This window comes from Corvus hawaiiensis, chromosome 6 (assembly GCF_020740725.1).
Source record: "Corvus hawaiiensis isolate bCorHaw1 chromosome 6, bCorHaw1.pri.cur, whole genome shotgun sequence".
Taxonomy (NCBI): Eukaryota; Metazoa; Chordata; class Aves; order Passeriformes; family Corvidae; genus Corvus; species Corvus hawaiiensis.
This window is the reverse complement of record NC_063218.1, coordinates 15,964,137-15,982,279: the sequence shown is the minus strand read 5'-3', so window position 1 is coordinate 15,982,279 and position 18,143 is coordinate 15,964,137. Positions and strand designations below refer to the sequence as shown.

The 18,143-nt window shown below is 42.0% G+C and overlaps 1 protein-coding gene across 1 annotated transcript in view; it reads right to left on the bottom strand.

Moving 5' to 3' along the window:
- Window positions 1-1,151: 1,151 nt before the first annotated feature.
- The window catches only part of ITPK1 (inositol-tetrakisphosphate 1-kinase), a 145,259-nt gene continuing 128,267 nt past the window's right edge, over window positions 1,152-18,143 (bottom strand). The window contains exons 8-11 of the mRNA XM_048307998.1: window positions 17,134-17,299; window positions 14,869-14,936; window positions 13,225-13,387; window positions 1,152-7,690 (exon numbers count right to left, since the gene is read on the bottom strand). Of these exons, the coding sequence (XP_048163955.1) occupies window positions 7,368-7,690; window positions 13,225-13,387; window positions 14,869-14,936; window positions 17,134-17,299 (720 nt within the window). The 3' untranslated portion in view covers window positions 1,152-7,367. The remainder of the gene's footprint in view (window positions 7,691-13,224; window positions 13,388-14,868; window positions 14,937-17,133; window positions 17,300-18,143) is intronic.

Below are 18,143 nucleotides of genomic sequence, written 5' to 3'. Positions count from 1 at the left end.
GGAGGCATGTGGTGCCTGTACCCCACCCACAGGATGAGCTTCCCCAGGGAGGGCCAGGAGTGGGCACTGCCCTCACCCCCAGCCCTGCGCAGCTGCCACTCAATGGGAAGAGGTGCTGTTGAGGCCAAGGCCCAAAAGCTGCCCTGGCACAGGGCACAATCCAGGACAAGGCACTGGGCAAGAGCCTGGCTGGGGAAAGTGCACTGGAGCGAGCTGTGAGCCTTTCAACTCTGTCCTGAGGAGATCATAGTATCTTTAACCTCAGGGAAACACGTAGGAACCAAAGTGAAACCAAAGGTGTTGCACAGAAACAGTACTAAAATGTCAATTAGGGAGTTACTCCACCTGGAGAAATCTCATTTTACATATTAATCTTCACCTAAATTTAAATTTGAATACTGTATTTTTAATCTGAATATTTTATATTGTGAATATATTGTATTTACAGCTGGAACAGGTTCCCCAGGGAAGTGGTCACAGCACCAGCTTCACAGAGTTCAAGAAGTATTTGGACAATGCTCTCAGGCACCTGGTGTGATTCTTGGGGTGTCTTGTGCAGGGCCAGGGGTTGGACTTGATGATCCTGATAGGTCCCCTCCAACTGGACATATTCTATGATTTAGTTTCTCCCTTTTTTTTGTGACAGAGTCTCTGCCAGTAGCAGCACCCATACAACTCCTTGCAAACTCAGGACTACATGTAGCAATAAATTCACAGAAACCCTCAGACCCCCACCACACCTCCACCAAAACAAACAAAAAATCCCCACTAAACCCACAAACTCAAGAAACCAAGCAACCCCCACAGAAACGCAACCACGTCCAAAGGCGTTAGACAAGATTTTTTCACAAAGGATGGCAGCAGCAGACAGAAATTGTCCATACCTGACACAAAATCAACAAGAGGAAAAATAATGTTACTTGATGGAGCTGCTATAAATACTGTCTTAATTGGATAGTCAAGTAATCACAAATATTTGGGACCCAAGGATTTTCTTCAGAGGGGAAGATGGTGTTCAAGGCCCAAGTGCAGGGCTGCAAACATCTGCACTCGGCAAGGATGTGAACATCAAATTCCCATGAAAACAGGCCTCCCCTGATGAGCTGCTCACCTTGCTGCCCTAGCTACTCAAAGAGGAAGCAAACTAGAACTTGTTATAAGGCATTTATTTTCATTATGTGTTGGAAAGGGACAATTCTCTCTTCAAAACAATTACAGAGATAATGCCACGATACCTACTGCATATTGCTTTACTGTTGAAACCAAAACATTGTCCAAAACAGGTGCTTGGCAAACAAAAAGAAAATTAATATATTACCATTGAAATCAATGCTGTTAGATGAAAGCACCATCTCCACTGTCAGATCTGATCAGTCATGCAACTGAAGACGCCAAATAGCAAGTATATTGAGTTTTACAGTAAGCCATGATCTTTTAAGGGTTTATATAATTCTATACAAATTGAAGTACAAAATGGGAATTATATTTCAGAAATCATAGTGAACCAGGCTGAAGCGAATCACAAGACACACTTGTTAACACTGTACAGCTGGATTTGAACACAGATACCAATGAACTTCCGAAACTGAGCACACGCACACAATGGTCCCCGAGATTCAGCCGTGCTTGGGTGGGGAGCAGTGCTGGACACTGAAGGACAATATCCAACACTATTCACACCCAGAGGGCTAATTTGCTCAAAATTGTTGGGATGCCAAGGAATTGCTGTTACTCCATTTTAAGAACGACAGTGTTTTCAGTATGTGGTTGTCACAAGGGTACACACAAGCTGTATCAAATACTGAATCAGAAATAAATAATAAAAGATACTTCTAACACATCTTTTATTTTTTAATATTTTTTTACAGCACTGACTTTACAAGAGGATAGACAACTCATTTTTAGGGGCTGCTAACATCTGAAACAAAGAAGTCACTATTTTATACTCAACATATTCTCAACCTTTTAATAACTTTATATATGTATATATGACTTTTCACACAAAAAAAAGTAGTTAAAATAATTTATATCTAAAAACTACTGTGTAAAGAATGAAGGAGGAAATAAAATGCGGTTTTCTTTAAAAATGCTGGAAGAGGAAGACCTGATTTTCATGAACTCCACTTGCTGTTGCAGCTATTTCGGGAGTTTCAAGAGATTCCCTGGCCATCAGCAAAAACTTCCCAACACATCGGGAGCCCTCTGCAAACTCATGACATGCCGGGTAAGGTCACCTGCTAATGAGTTCGTGTGGGCCACAGGCACCTGCTATCATCAGCCCCAGTGGATTCAGGGTAAGAACGATGGAGAGGAAGAAAACATCTCCCAAGATTGCTACTGAAACCCACAGAGTGAAATTCTGGACAACTGGTATCATGATGTCCACCGGCCAGGATTTTACTCCCGAGCCCTACTCTCCTTCTGCATCACAGATACAGGATGTTTTTCTCTCAATGGATTTTTTTATTTCCACAGGAGGGCTGCCCCAAGAGCAGGGTGGACCAGACCCCAAGAGCCACCTGCACACAGAGAGTGAAAACTATTCTCTTTGCTTGCTACAAATGCTACTGTGCTTGTGTTGCTGAGGAATCGCTCCAACATCTCCATTTCTACCTGGATCCTCCCAAACTTCAATCATCTTTAGTAACTTCTGTGGCCATGTAAATGTGACAGAATTCATGGAGGATCTGAAACCCATCCAGTCAAAAGCTCAAGTGTTGATGGCCTGGATCCACATAGGGTGAACAGTGAAAGGAAAGGTACTAAAGATATGGAAAGTACTTTTCTGGAAGTTACATTCCTCTGAAATAGATATTAAAGCAATATTACAAATAAAATCAGCAATGTGATCTGCAATGGCATGTTCATTTATCTAGAAAGTGAGAGGAGATTATATTAGAGGAAATAGTTTCATCTACAAAAAGCATTTTCACATATTCCTAATTACAAAACACACACCATAAAGTAATTGTATACTGAATACAGAAATCAATACATCTCTTACTAAAAAGGAGAGAGGGGAAAAAAATTAGCAGGGTAATGCAAGTGAACTCCTGCAAGTGTGCACATGGGGAGACTGCTACAAACTCAACATAAACTCTATTCACTAAAAATCCAAAATCCAAGATTTTCTGCACAGCTGTGGAAGGCAAGGCTACAAGCTAGTGTGGAAAAGCCTGACTCACTTGTCGCTGCTGCCATGCAAAGACTTCAAGAAACCAGCATTAGTCTAAGAACTGATAAGTCTGGATTTTTTTAATTGGATGGAAACAACAGGAGCATTTTTCCTTTGTTTTGCTCATTTTTTTCCCCAACAATTCAAACACCTCTGGCCCCATTTATTCTGTTGCCTTTGGAGTGTATTCTGCCTCCATTATCAAACCACTACTCCACCTGGTTGTTCCCTGGCTGGATACTGCCCACAGTGAATCTAGAAAACTTCAGACTTTATCTTGAGCAATCCTCGTTACCTCCAGGTCAGGTTCTTAATTTGTAATCATCTACAATGAAAACAAATTGAACTGGTAGATTTCCATCTGTGCAACCTGCTGCAGACCTCCTCTGCAGAAACATTCCCACATTGACGATGGAGATCTTCAAACAGCTTTATCATTCCAACAGTCTGAATAGCAATAATGAACCTATCCTATCTACCAACCAGCACAGTCCATCAGTGCCTCAGCACAAAGGCTGCACAGCCAGACACCTCAACCAAAGGCAAAACATCATCAGCCCAGTGGTTGTGCATTACACAAACCACAAGTGCTAGGCACTGATACTGATAGTCTGGTTGCATTGCTGCAGTTGGCTTCCACATAATGATCAGGATGTTCTGGCACAGGCTACAAAGTCAGGCACAATGCGGCCAAGTCAGCTAGAGGGGGAAGAGGGTGACTTTACATCACAGGCAGCAGTAATACCACTCAAGTTCTCTTCAACAGGGAAAAATCTTCACCTGTTGAAGTTAATTACATAATTACAGTGGAAACCAGGGTCTCATCTCCACCATGCGGACACAAAACCTGGAGAAATTCCAGTCAAGCTAATGGTATTCTTGTGGATTTCAAACAGTGAAGCAGAACAGTAATAAATCCCTAAAAAGCTAACTGGTGACCATGTTGCTCCCATCAACAACAGCAATAAGAGCTATGCCTCTGAAAACACAGAAGAACCTTTTTCTAACCCACAATAAAAAGAATTCAAACAGACATTATGGAAAATCTCCTCAGATTGTCTGCAATTTTAAGAGCAAGGGCATTCTGGTATGGTCTAATGTTACTACACTCCTCTACTTTTATAAAGAAAGACAAGACTACAGAATATTAACTAACTTACTGTGAAGCTGATTTTAAATCAAAACTATCCTGAACTTACCAAATGAGGCAGCAATTCAGAAAAGCACTGTAGCACAAGCTTAATAACATACTCATGCTCGAAAGTTTTGCAATAACATAATTCTATGTCTGGATACTTGGTAATTTACAGTTTTGGCTTTTACAAATTGGTCTACCAATTTGCCCCTGTGATTTAGCAACATTCTAGCATACTAGTCATTACCTTAATTTCTGCAAGGAAATATAGTAGTACAGCAAATGCATGGTAATTTATGTCAAAACTCTATTGTAATGCCACATCACAACAGGTACCTGCATAACTGCACCTGGTAAATTAAAGTGATACTGATACATTCGATAAATAAAAAATAAGTTACAGACTATGGGAAAAATGTCACTGATCTCACCAATGACCTAAACTTGTTTTCTAGTTACTGCCAAGGTCTGGAGTAATATTTAAATATAGTATTTCTGCAAGCATTCCGAGAATTACAAAATAAACTTCTAACAATCATTTGTAAACAAGTTTAAAATGCACAATTATGTTTCAGTAGTTTATTTTGGAGAAAAAAAGCAGTGCAAAATAGGCCAACCAAAACTCAGAAGGCAGCCAGGAAAATAAAATTCTTATTTGATGTTCTAACTAGGAAACAGCATACAGACATTTCCACTGGATCCAACACTCAGATTAATGTAAACATACTTAGTTTGAAAGGTCTTGAGTTAGTAACTCAGTTCTAACATCATTGCTTCATCCCCACCACCCAGTAAAGAAACAAAAACCAAAAAATCAAAAAAAGCCCAAGCCATTGTAATAAAGGGAGAAATAGGCAAGTCTACAAACACTCCACCAGCTGGTTACAAGAAAGTACCATACAAAAATATGTACTGGCAAGTTCCTTCCTGAGGGTATCTTTTGTTACACATGTAACATAAAAACACTTTTTATTTTAAACAAACAAAAACAAACCCCAAACTGTAGATGTCCATTTTATTTTAGTCATGGCTTTACGAAAAGTTTGGTCTATCATGAATACTTTTATAAACCCTTACCTATGTACATCTGACTCACTCACACCACAGCCACCCGAGACCTGCGAGCTGCAGACAACAGCGGATCCAGCAGCCTCAAAGCACACAAGGGCTGTGAAGCGTGCCCAGCTCAGAACTGATCTGCAACACTTGAGGAAGTTGGCTGTGCTTATGTGCACCCTGGGATCTGACTGATACCTCATAAGGTCCTTCCAGTCTCTATAGAAATAATTTAAAGTTAGTAATCCCTCTAGAGGTGGAATCATCTGCTATTGTGTAAAATCATCCTGGAAAATTCAATCCTGGATACAGGAAATTCCCAAGAATGGCATTCTGGAAGAAGACCAATCTCTCCTAAGGAAAAAGCATTGTTTACACAAAAGAACTGCTACATAACACTCCTCAAAATTTCTTCCCCTCCACAACTGGTACCATCAGGTAGGGTGATTACATCTTTTACACAGTTTAATCCTCTCCCCATGATCTACCTGGGCTTTAAGCTCCAGGTCCTTTCCTTTTGAGTAGCCATATAACACATGATACTAACCAAGCTGGTATCAAATGCTGCAGTGACGGATGCTTTAAGAACACGTGCTATAGAAAGACAGAAAATCCTGCATTTGCAAGCTAGGAGCTTAACTAAGGAAATTTTCTTAACACCACCCTTCTTAAATGTATTTTAGGGCTAATAAGGGGAAGAGAAGGCCACTTCTTCTACCAAAATAGTGTCTCTGTTCTCAGCACTTGGCTGTTTCCAGTATAGTGTTCAGAATTGGCAAAAGCTGCAGGAATTCTCAACATCAGAAGATGCTGCCACACTAGAAGATATCTCAAGAGATACAAATTGGCTGTGCTGTAGTTTACAAATAGTATAAACCACTGTTGTGAATTACTATATGGCCTCGCCTGGCAGCTTGCAACAAAGTAATGGGGTCTCCAAACTACAGCTGTCCTGTACTTCTACCTCATATGAAGCTACACAATTTTGTTTATATTTCATTTACAGAAAAAAACGCACAACAGGCATGGATCTGTGGAAGGCAGCAACTGTGTTACCCCTCAGAATACCGAGATCAGGTGTGCTGCTCCAAGGAAAATGCACAGCTCTGCCAGCCTTTTCCCAGAGCTGTCCCACAGTCCTCACAAGTGCAATGGAAGGAGAATTAAACTCTCTACTAAGAGATGAGCTGCTTCCATTAACTCTTCTAGGATTTCAGCACTAGCAGACAATTGAAAGCATGTTATTTAATCTACTCAATGACTCAACCTAAATACTGGCACCCTCTCTGGGTGAAACATGTTGCTGTTGGCAAGCGTGGTTAGAAGCTGATTTGAGTGAAGCAATGAGGCCTGGGGAGAGAACGGCAAAGCTGGAACAGGGCTGGTCACCTTGGTTCTGTGCCCTGAATAAGCAGGCTGCTCTGTCCTACTCAAAGTGCAGCGGCTTCACAGCAAGCTACCTGCCAACATCTTGACTGGTCAACGTTTCAAGAGATTTGGTTTAGTGATACTGAAGTTGTCTTAGCTTTCTTTTGCAATGGCCTACCTGGAAAAAAGAGGAATGGGGAGTTTTTTTAGGCAAAAATCTCTAGCACTGTTACATTCAGACACTGTTTCAACATTATTATCTTCTTGATACAATGAGGTCTGATTTTAAAATGCTGGTCACCAGTGATTACAAAGAACAATAGAAATGAAAGAGCAACCCTCCCACAACGAAAGGACTAGTGTTAAAACACGTGTGTGTAAACTCACTACAGATTTGCAACTGGAATCTGATGAAATGGATCTGGATCACTTTCTCGCTCTTCCCCTTTCAGTCCATTTCATCAGCAAATTAGGTTAAATCAAATGCAAGGTTTTTTTATTTTGGTTTTTTTTGTGTTGTGTTTTATGTTGGGGGTTTTTTTCCATTTTTTTCTCAATTGTTAAAGCCTGATCTGGTTCTGGGACCACAATTTGAATCCCTGGGGCTTTTTCTCAGTCCATGGCATTGGCAAGTTATTGAGAAGAAGCTTTTGTTGCCAATGTAGCGACGCAGTGCTGCTGGAAGCTGGGGGACACTGCTGAGTTGCAGCCTAGTCTCTGGTGTTGCAGCTTTACTGAGCTATTGGTCTCGCTTTCCACAATCCAGGAGGAGTCTTTTCCCATGACGCTGAGACAGCCTGTGCTGGCACAGCATATCCGCTCGTCCATGATCCCACCGCTCTGCTCTGCCAGGAGCTTGCTGTGGTTTAGCTGGGTCACCTCAGGTACCTGACCCTGCAGGACAGCAGCTATGTGGTTCAGCAGATCTGTGAAAAATTCAGAAACACCCTCGTAACCTGAAAAGAGTAAAAATGGAGGAGAGAAAAAAAGGCAATTAAGTAATTTCCTTAGGTTCTTTGAAAGGCTTACTTTAACAGTTTATTTCTTGGTGTCTCCTTGCCCACTGATCATAAAAAGGCTGATAATAAAACTGATAATAAAAAGGCTCTTTCTCCATGACATCATTTTAAAGTGACAGCAGAAGCAGAGCAGCATAAAGAGGAACAGAGACTCTTGCAATAGAAGTATTTTTCCAGCAAGAAAAACTATTGTCTTGCAGAGTTGCTGCTTCTTTTTCCTCCCAAGTATATATACGTATATATGATTTTAGGTATATTCTATCATTTATTGCCAAGTCCAGGTTTTTCCATAACTTACGAACTCTCTGGTATAACACTGATCTTTTCCATACCACTTCCAGGTTTACTATGGCAAGTAGCTCTAATGTAGAGCTTCCTTGAGGGTCTGGACCCTCTCCAGAATTCGCCCAGCAATACCCTCAGTTAGGGAAACCTCAGAGGTTTTAGCAGGGCTGGCTTTATACATTACAGAAAAGGCAGCTCCCCACTGTGTAAGAAGCGATGTGATGCTCGTCTAACCTAACCTAACCTGACACTTAAAACCTGTTTGCTGCTATGTCTGAAAAACACCTGAGGGACAGGAAATGTCTATCAATGACACAGTATTTGATAGAAACAGCAGTCATTTATTTCAGTACTGAAACCACCTTTCTGCATGTTCTCTTAAGTGATTCCAGACAACTTACAATGCAGTTTAATAACAAGTTCCCTGGTTAAAACAGATGCTCAAATACCAGCAGACAAGACATTTTTGGTGACACAAAGGGTGGCAGTAGGTGTACAGAGCTTCTGGCTCTATTTTAAACACTGTGGTACAGGCACAGTTTTATCATTGCATTTCATTTTAAAATTGAAACAGATATGCGACATATGGGTACAATATCTTGAAATGGATCTTAACTGCTACTGCATTACCTAAAATTGTTATCAGTTTGCCTTAGTATTTAGAGGTGACATATGACATTCAGTGTTATTTTATGGGATAGGCTGATTGTTTTAAAATGTCTATGGAAGTATTCTGGGAGTGACCTGGCATTAATACAGGAGACTGAAGCAATAAATAAAAGACCCATGTGAATAGCACACATTCACACAGCAGCACATGAGCAGAACCAGAGACCACAAAGTAAATGCACATTTTAAAACACTTTTAGTGATGTGATCACTGGGCAGAAGAGTTCCTCAGATCCATAAATAATTCAATTTTAATTTCCATTCTCATGTAAAGACCAACTTCCTTAGGCAATAAAAAAACCAACTTCCTGGAAAACATTAAGTAAGACTATAATTTCACTCATAATAGATGTGAGGATTTTATGGTGTATTTGTAAGCCATATGTCAACCAATTAACACTTATTTAGGCTGCTACATTACTTTGGATTTTATTGCACTTGGTCCCAATTCTCCTGGATACAAGCCACACAAAACATCAGTAATGTGAGACAACAGCTCATAGTTTTCCTTTCTCAAAGGCCCTTGAAGGGATTCACCAAACAAATGGCTCATTTCAAAACACCGAGTTTCCCAGTGTCTCACATGATAATTCACTGGTCAGCAGGGGGCAACTAGGACTCCTAGGGCTGGCCATGGGAGTCAGAACAGGGTCTCCACCCCTTGGACAGAAGTGCTTGTTACGCTTTCTTGCTTATGTAAAAGCCGTGGGATTAGCCTTCAAATCTACTCAGAGTGCTTCGAACACCCTGGGAATAAGCCATCTCCATAGTAACAGCTTTAATAGAGGAGATCCATAGTACCCCAGAGTGTTCTGTGTACAATCATTGAAAATAAACTAGCCTTGTAGGAGGGCACCTGGCAAACTCACAAAGAAGTTGGTTTAAATATTTAATAGGAACAAGATGGCCAGTTATTCGGTCCTGAAATCAGCAGATGTTAGTGAAAGGAAGCTGTACATAACAGGCAGGCTCTGCCTGTGCAAGCCCTCTGCACACTGGGTAGAAATGCCCAAGGGATTCTGCCTGGTCACTCAGAAGAAACTTCACAAACTTGTAAAAAATACAAGGAAGGGAGGAAGAGAATTAGGTGTCTCAACTCTTGGTTCACAGGACACCTGGGGAAGGCTGAAAACTGTGGGTATTGCCGTACTTGGTTCACCTAGGGCTCCTGTAGGCCTCTCAAACAAATCAGTTGTGGGACATCACTGTGCTGCAATCATAAAGAAATCAAGGAAGTGCAGATTGAATAATACCTTCAGAAACTACTGGCAGTGAATTTGGGATTTGTGTCACACAGGCAATCAGTGGGAGGATATAAGTTTGGCATGCCTGAAACATAACTTGCATGAATCACGCTCCAGCAGGTGCTATCCTAGCCCACTTGAAACCATTTTGGAAATGCCTGTCTACAAGGTGCCTGAATTTTGTTATACTGAAAACAGTCTCCCGAGTCCTCTGGCTGAGCATGGATAGGAAAGATGTCCACCCAGCAATGCATCTGAAAACAAGTGCCCATCTCTGTAAGCTTCGGTGGAGGCAAGAAACAGCTATGAGCTTTTTAAAGCTAGCTTTACAAATGCTACCTGCCTGATTTTTCAGAGATTTTCCCTGATCTGGCACACTCAGCTTTTCTCCATCTTCCCCTGGTCAAAGAGAAATGGACAGCCCAAATCCTGCATTTACAGCAATGTCTTTACACACACAAAGTGCATATTCAGATTTGATGCTTCCAGCTACCATACGATTGACCAGAGCCAGCAGTTCACCTGCATGGTGACAGCCTGCAGCTCCTGGGGCTGGGTGAGCAGCACCCAGCAAGCTGCATGGAACCTTTTCTCTCACTTATCTGAGGTCAGACAAATGTAACTCCCACACGCTACGTGACTGTGCCTACAGTTCGATACCTCAGCTGGTAACCACTGCTAAATATAGTACCAGTAGTTTCCCACAGAACAGAAGGCACAATAGGCCTTTCAGACATTTATCTTTAAAATCTTTTTGAAGAGTTGCTGGTGCTAATGGAGCAGATAACAGACAAATCCTCCTACAGGTACACCTGCTCTCGATTCTGTCGTTAAACTCATCTCAAGATGACAGCCATGGAGGTTCAAATGAGCTTCAAGCCTGGTAAACACAAAAGACAGCACACAAGAAAGGCAGCAAACCTCTGGGCAGCTGGACAAGGCTTTGGTCAGGCTTGGCCCCAAGCCATGGCTTGAGTTCCATGAAAGAGGCTGTGATTACTCTTTAAAGGGCACTTCTTCCCCTCTCTTTTTCCAAGCAGTGGGGCAGAGAAAATGCCCAGGAGGGCTGACTGCAGTTTGGCTCTACTGCAACTCTTGACGGCTATGATGATTTGAGGAAGAAGAGCAAGGGAGGGCCCTTCCTGGGACTGCACTGAGCCAGGCCCAGTCCACTGTTGATAAAGGCCACCAGTGGCTCTTCTGAGGTGGGCTGAGCTTGAACTTCTCACTAGCAAGGTGATGGCTCTGTCAACAAAGTCAGTCATTGTAACTCTTCAGCCTTTAATCATACTGGCCATTGGAGGGAAATGCAGTTGCCTGTGCTGAACATGCTTTTGAGCAAGAGAGTATTCTGTGCTGAGATGTAACTTTGCTTCTGTTGCATTTTACCCCATTGTTTCTTCTCTGACCTCAGCAGCCCTCAAGAACAAGGGCTCCTCTCTCTCAGTTCTGCCATGTTTTACAAATTTGAAGGCAGTTTTTTCTCTCCCCAGCTTTCTCTTCCATATGTCTGGGCCCTGCTGCTATCCTCTAGATTTCCTCCTGGTCATCCACCTATCCCATGGTGATAAAGTCAGTAGTTACCTTCATGACCCACATGTTCACCACCAAAAAAACTGCTGTGTGAGACACAATGTAGATCAGTGCATAAGAAACTTACCTGTGCTCTCAAGCCTCCTGCAAGGACTAAAACACTATAAATTCAAACTCCCTTCAAAGATCAATTACTGTGCAGACTGAAACACAGGACTTGGGCTGAATATTGAAAACTATTGCCTTAGGGTGGAAGCACAGCAGAGCATTCTGCAAACGTAAGTGACTAGAAGAAGACATTGGTCCTCTCTAAATATATGTTTGCCACATTGCTGTTCCCCAATGTGAACTTCTCAACGTTTCAAGAAAAGGGGAATCTGTGCCAAGTACCAAATCCAAAATAATACTTGAAAAAAAAACGAACCTGAAGCCGAAAACATGAAGCACCAAACCAAAATGCAGGATACAGGATTGCAAAAGAATGTCCTGTATCACTGACTTCAAGATCCAATGTCTGAAATACAATTCTATTCATGAAACTGATATGGCTCCATCTAACACCCAACTGAGGTTGTTTCACTGTCCTGGGCAGAAGAGTGTTTTCATAGGTCTGCAAATTGCGTAACACCATGTGGTAGAACCATGCTGGAAAGTGACCTGAGAATAGCACAGCTGAGTTTTAAGAGGAAGCCAGTCACTGTGGAGATAGACAGAGAAGGAAGGCACTACACAGCAGTAGGACTGAGGACCTGATTTGTAAAACTGAGGAGACTGGGAGCTCAGGACAAGCTCTCTAGATGTAAAAACACCACAGTCACATTAAAGTCTTCAATGACAGGTTAAAGAAACTATGCAACAGCCTGTGTATGTCTCTGGAAACAAACATCCCCATTCAGGTAATGAGATGAAATTCTCAGAGAGAAAACCCCCCTGGCAAAACAGCATCAAATGAGATGATGTATTCTTTTCCTGGGTTAGACTACTGAATTTAGCACAGGTGACAGACCATTATTGCCTCACCCTTATTCACACTTGCAACTCCTTTCAACAATTCCAGTGATCAAGGAGCTTGTTTAGTTGTTTCCAAAACATAAGTTGCACTAAAAAAAGTGGAGGACAAATTTACCCACTTTTACATGCTCTAATCCATCCTTTTATTCCAGGATGCACTTACGAGAACCTGCAGGGATACCAACTCTCTACAGCAACTTCTGTGCATCTACAATTTTATCATCTTCAGATTCCTGGTATTGTTTTTGTGGACAAATGTCTTTTTGTGGGGAATCAATTTGCACAGGAAGAGATTTTCAAGGGAACAATTTGTTGCTTCTACCCCCTCAACTTTTTTAATGGCACAGAGTCTGAAAAAGAAGTAAACTTTAAAGGCTCTCCTAAAATAGAATTTACTATTCTTTTCACTTCAGAATGAGGGCTAGGCCCAGAAAGGCTAGGTCCTAAGCACACAGTCCCACACTGCAGTTCCTGAGCTTCCCTTTGCAGAGGAGGGCACGACAGCTATGTTACAACTGCCACTAAAATTTGACTGTATCTCCTAAGAGCTGATACTTCAGTTGCAAATTCCATATCTAGATTAGGGTTGTTCCCTTCCCAGATTGACCTGTATTTGATCTCAGAACCATCTGGCTGCTGCTGTCCCATCCCCAGCCTAAGAAGAGATGACATGAGACAACAGCAGTAAAACTTGTTCCCCTAAAGCAGGAGTGGAAAGGCCTTTCTTACCTGGGAATGCATTTATATCAATGACTGCATGCTGCCCAGTCTGATTGTTAATGATGATATCAATTCCAAAGAGAGAAACTCCCAGAGCTTGCCGCAGTGCTTTAGAGATTTCCCGGATGACGTCATCATTTGGCCGCTCAAATACGCCTTCAATTTTATCCAGCTATAATGGAAAAAGACACATTACTAAGGGACTCTGAAGCAGCCTTTTTATTGGAAAGATTGATTTTCAGAAGTTTCCAGGTGCATATCTACCAAATTTAATTGCAGAGAACCAGTGACATGAAACCGAGAAAGACACCAAAGAGAAACTGCTTTCATAATTCAGAATCCTTCCTAAATTGGAAGTTCATCTGCTCTAAAGCATCTAGTTCTTCCTCTTCATATTGGTGCAGCTAGAGAAGCAAAGCAGTGTAGGAATGAATGGAGAACCAGACTAACTATTTTAAGTACCAGATCTACACCTTAAAAAACATATATAGGTGGCATGTTTAATCCTGTGCTGCAAAAGTTCTGGCTATCATTGTTATTTCAGTGTAGATCAAGGTCCGTGTTAAAGGGCTGACAGGACAGACTCCTCCTGTTAGTTTAATCTGAGTCCTACAATACAACCCAGCTGGTTTCTTAAGCGCAGAGCATACCTTTTATGTGGGTTTTCATGCGTAAATTATTTTGTAAGTATTTATTAAAATGAGTGACTCAGGTTACTTATGACTGGAGGATGCACTCTTCTTTGCTTTTTAAACAACGTATTACACAGCAGAAGTTTGCTGTTATGCCTGCAGAAGCATGACTGGAATATGTATGTGTATGAGTGAGATCCAGGTAAACCACAGGAGCACACTCTCTAAGTCTGAAGGTAAATTTTTAGTAATGGCTTCTCCTTCAACATAACCACAAAGGGATTTATGACTAGCACAATTACAGTTTTAATATTTAGCATGGCTAAATATTGCACATAAAATTCAAAATCAAATACGAAACTAGTCCCCAATAGAGCTTGTGAAACAGAAAAGAATCTCAAGACTCAAGAGATTGAAAGGACCCAGTGCTGTAAAGTGACTTGCTCAGTAGCCGAGTGCCCAAGAACGTGTTAGGATTCAAATGTGCAAATCTTATTAAAAGGACTCGTAATGCTAGCATGAAACTGTGCAGTGTGCTAGCACTGCTGGTCTTGAAGGACACCCAGAAATGGTCCCATGGTCACAGCTTGGGCATGCTCATATGGGAGACAACTACTGGCTCTCTGTGACCTTGTGCCAACTCAATTTCTATGCTTGAATTTTCAGTTTGTCTGTCCTCACAGAACTGAGTCCTAGAAGGATGATTTATGTTTATTAATCTCTCTGGACAGGAAAAAGCCAGGTGTTTGCATCCAGAACCTCCTTCTTCCCTTTGCCTAGATTAGCCCTGGGTAGTTTGGGAAGCAGCACAGCCCTGCTACAAGTTCTTCCTCACCGGAGCTCGGTAAGGAAAACCAGAGGGGGACACAGTCATGCTGGTTCGTGGTACCAAACAGACCTCAGCCTGCAACACAGAAGCAGACAGCTTGTGAAAGAAAGTCACTAGCTACTAACACTTCCATAAGAAAGGATTAGATAGGTTTCCAGCTGCACTAGAAGGAAAAAGACCAAGTGTACTTACCGCTGTTAAGACAGATGAGGACTCTGGTTTGGAAACATTGTGGCTGTTGAAAAATATTGATTCTCTGTCTGCAATTAAAAACAGGTTGTAAACAACTTTATACCAGATTGTAATTTCCAAAGGAACAGTGCAAGGAACAGTAGGTGGCAGTGCAGCCCCGGGATTCTCGTCCTGGTCTCAACCATCCACCCCACCAACAGTGCTCTCCTGCCTGCTGGCACTTGGCTGCCTGCACAGGCTGGAACCCACGGACAGATCAGCCACGGTTCTCAGACCACAGATAAATAGAACCACGCGCTGGGTGGTAAACAGAAATCAGTTTCCATTCCTTCACCAGAACAAATTAACTAAGTTCAGTCAGATAATGAAGTTAATTTTTATTAATGTGCTATACTCAAAGTGACAGTTCCAAGGGGAAGGTGTGTGACAGAAGGGAGAAGCTGCACTCACTGCAGGTGGTAGGCCAGCAGAACCCAGGGCACACTGAGATCCCTGTGAACCTGGGCAGGACATTGTCACCATGGCAGAAAGCAATACATTTTGTGGCCAGGACCTGTCCTTCTTTTGGAGGCACTGTAGGAATGCAGGAGACACACTGAGGTGACAGAAGTCACTAACGAACCACAGTGGAAACCGTGGGGAGAATTGCACCAGCACCTCCCACCCTGCTTCCTCTGTGCTGGAGGTCTTATGGCTGAAAGAAATCCTCCACCATGTCTCCCTTTAGGATTCCCACCACAGTAGACTGATGGCATCATAGAGACAACCTGCCCAGGAACACCCAGACCCCAAAGTCTCAGCACACAGGTGGCACCAGCAGGAGTATTTCTGCTATGCTGGTCTCTGACTGGACATTCAAGAGCAGCCTCAGGGCAACATAAAATAAAGACAGGAAAGCAAAGCCAAGTCCACTCTGCAGTCTGACCACCAAATACTCTTCGCGTCTTTCCTCTTGTTTAGAAAGATCTTGTACTTTCAGACACTCAGCTCTTTCAGTGTCTCACAGCCACCAGATCTGCTTATCCATCAGATCTGCCAGCTCAGGTTCCTGTGGCACGGCCTCTGCAAACTCTCCTGATGTGGGTAAGAGAGACAGACACTTACTCTAATCTGCCAACAAAACTTATTTTTATGGGGACTTCCAGACAACTTCCAAGTCTTATACTATCAGATAAGACATTAACTAAGGCATTTTTAGAAAGATGCCTTAAAATGTTCCCTTCCAGCAAAAGTATAGACCAACTGTCCTAACAATTTATATAAACACACATTCTGGCCTACTTAATTTGATCAGGACATAGAGCAGACCTAAATGTCTGTTCACAGGCACACATAGCTACAGACAAGAACTTCTATCAGCATCCTACTACACCTATACTACCAAAATACATATTTGTGTGTGTAATGGTGTGGTGAGCATATATGGACATATTAGGATCAGCAGAAAACACTAAGCAAAGTGACAAAAAGCGGCATTTGTTCATTCATCTCCTTTAGTTTGATGCCATCCTCACCTCCTGGATTTTTCCAGTTGCTCTAGCAGATCATGCTCCCATCCATGTGCTGCTAAATTTTTTATGCTTTTGGTGGGTCACAGAATGCAGTTCTCTGGAAAGGAGCTTTTTTCCATAACGGAAATCTAAGTAATCTCTAATGAAAACCCTTTCAAGTGTTGCTTTCTAGTGACATACAGAAGAATCACTCTCCTCACTGAGAAATCCATTCCTCCTCCGCAACACAGCTGATATCTACAAACCAAAGGGCACTTCCCACCAAGATTTACAACACTGGGCCTCTCATGAAGAGGGAGGCTCGTTTAGGGTAGAGCACAAGTGATCTTTAATTTAAACACACATACATATTCAGGTAAAAACAGGGAAAGGAAGTTCTGAAATGATGGAATCCAGGAAATTCTCTCCAAAGCAGATTTTTAAACAAACTCCGGAACAAATGACACATGAACTTACTGTGAAAGGAGGGAACTTCTCTCCCTCTCCCCCTTTCCACATGACATAAAACACTGTGTCTAACAGGTAAGACTCAGGTTACTACTACATAAATATTTACTATATTAATGTCATTGGTAGTTATTCCAGAGCAGGTGAGTTATCTCTCTTCCTATTGAAATAATACAGAAGAGGAAACATGGTTTGTCAGAACCAGCAGACTTCACTTCAGCAGTCTTTTCACAGATATTTTCTTTGGAGATGTTTCCTGCTGATGTTGCGAGAATGGACATTTTTTTTTTACATCAGTACAATGTACCTGAGATGCCTGCAGAGAAGTTCTTTAAAGATGGTCTTTTCACCACGGTGTAGGATTCCCCGACCACGAAAACTTTATAGAGCACAGCATTATGATTGATGAAGCTCTGAATGACGCAAGGGGGGCGAACAGCTTTGAGGCCCTCCTGGTTGAAGATGATCGCCATCTGGAAACACACACACATAGTTGTGCACAAGGCTGGCAGTAATTTCATGCTTACCCAGACCTGACAAGCAACAAGGTGGAACATCCACTCGTGGATATATATTGACCACACGTGAACTCCTTCTCAGCTTCTTGTTCTACTTCATTACGTTTCATTTAACTGACACACAGCTCTGCAAACACTATTAGCAGTGAAGCTTTCATTTTCAATCAACATTTTCTTCACAGCTCTTTGCAATTTCATTTGCTGCCTTTAGCTGGGAAGCTACTGCAACTGCAGGTACAACAAAAGGCTAAACCATCTGACCAACATAGATGACAAAGTTTGTGTTGAAAACAAGCCTGTATCATGAGAAAAACAGAAGGAACAGCTCTGTGCACTAACTACATGAGTTCTTCCCCACAGCTCTATTCCCCTGATTTGGTTCAGCCCAGTTGCAACAGCCTAAGCACCAGGGCTTCACCCACACCATCAGAGAATATTTCTCAGACTCTAGTAGTTCTTACTGCTAACGAATGCTGGCATATCAATTTTCCTGGCATGGTTTCACTCCATTACTCCAAACAGATAGTCCTCTTGAAGGCACTGGAATAAATACGCCAAAAAGGAAGGCATTTATTGGGCCTTAATGAATGATGACCAGCAGCTGTCTTTAACAGCATGGAAGCAACATTGGTAGGTGCCCTGAAATACTTTGATGAGACAGCTTATCTTCAGCACATTACACTGGTCTTTCCATTGAGCTCTCCATTACCATGCTTACATGCATATATAATTATTAATATTATAGTGCCCCATTTTTCAGGTTTTTTGTTGAAGTATGGGTTGTGCCATGGCTCCTACA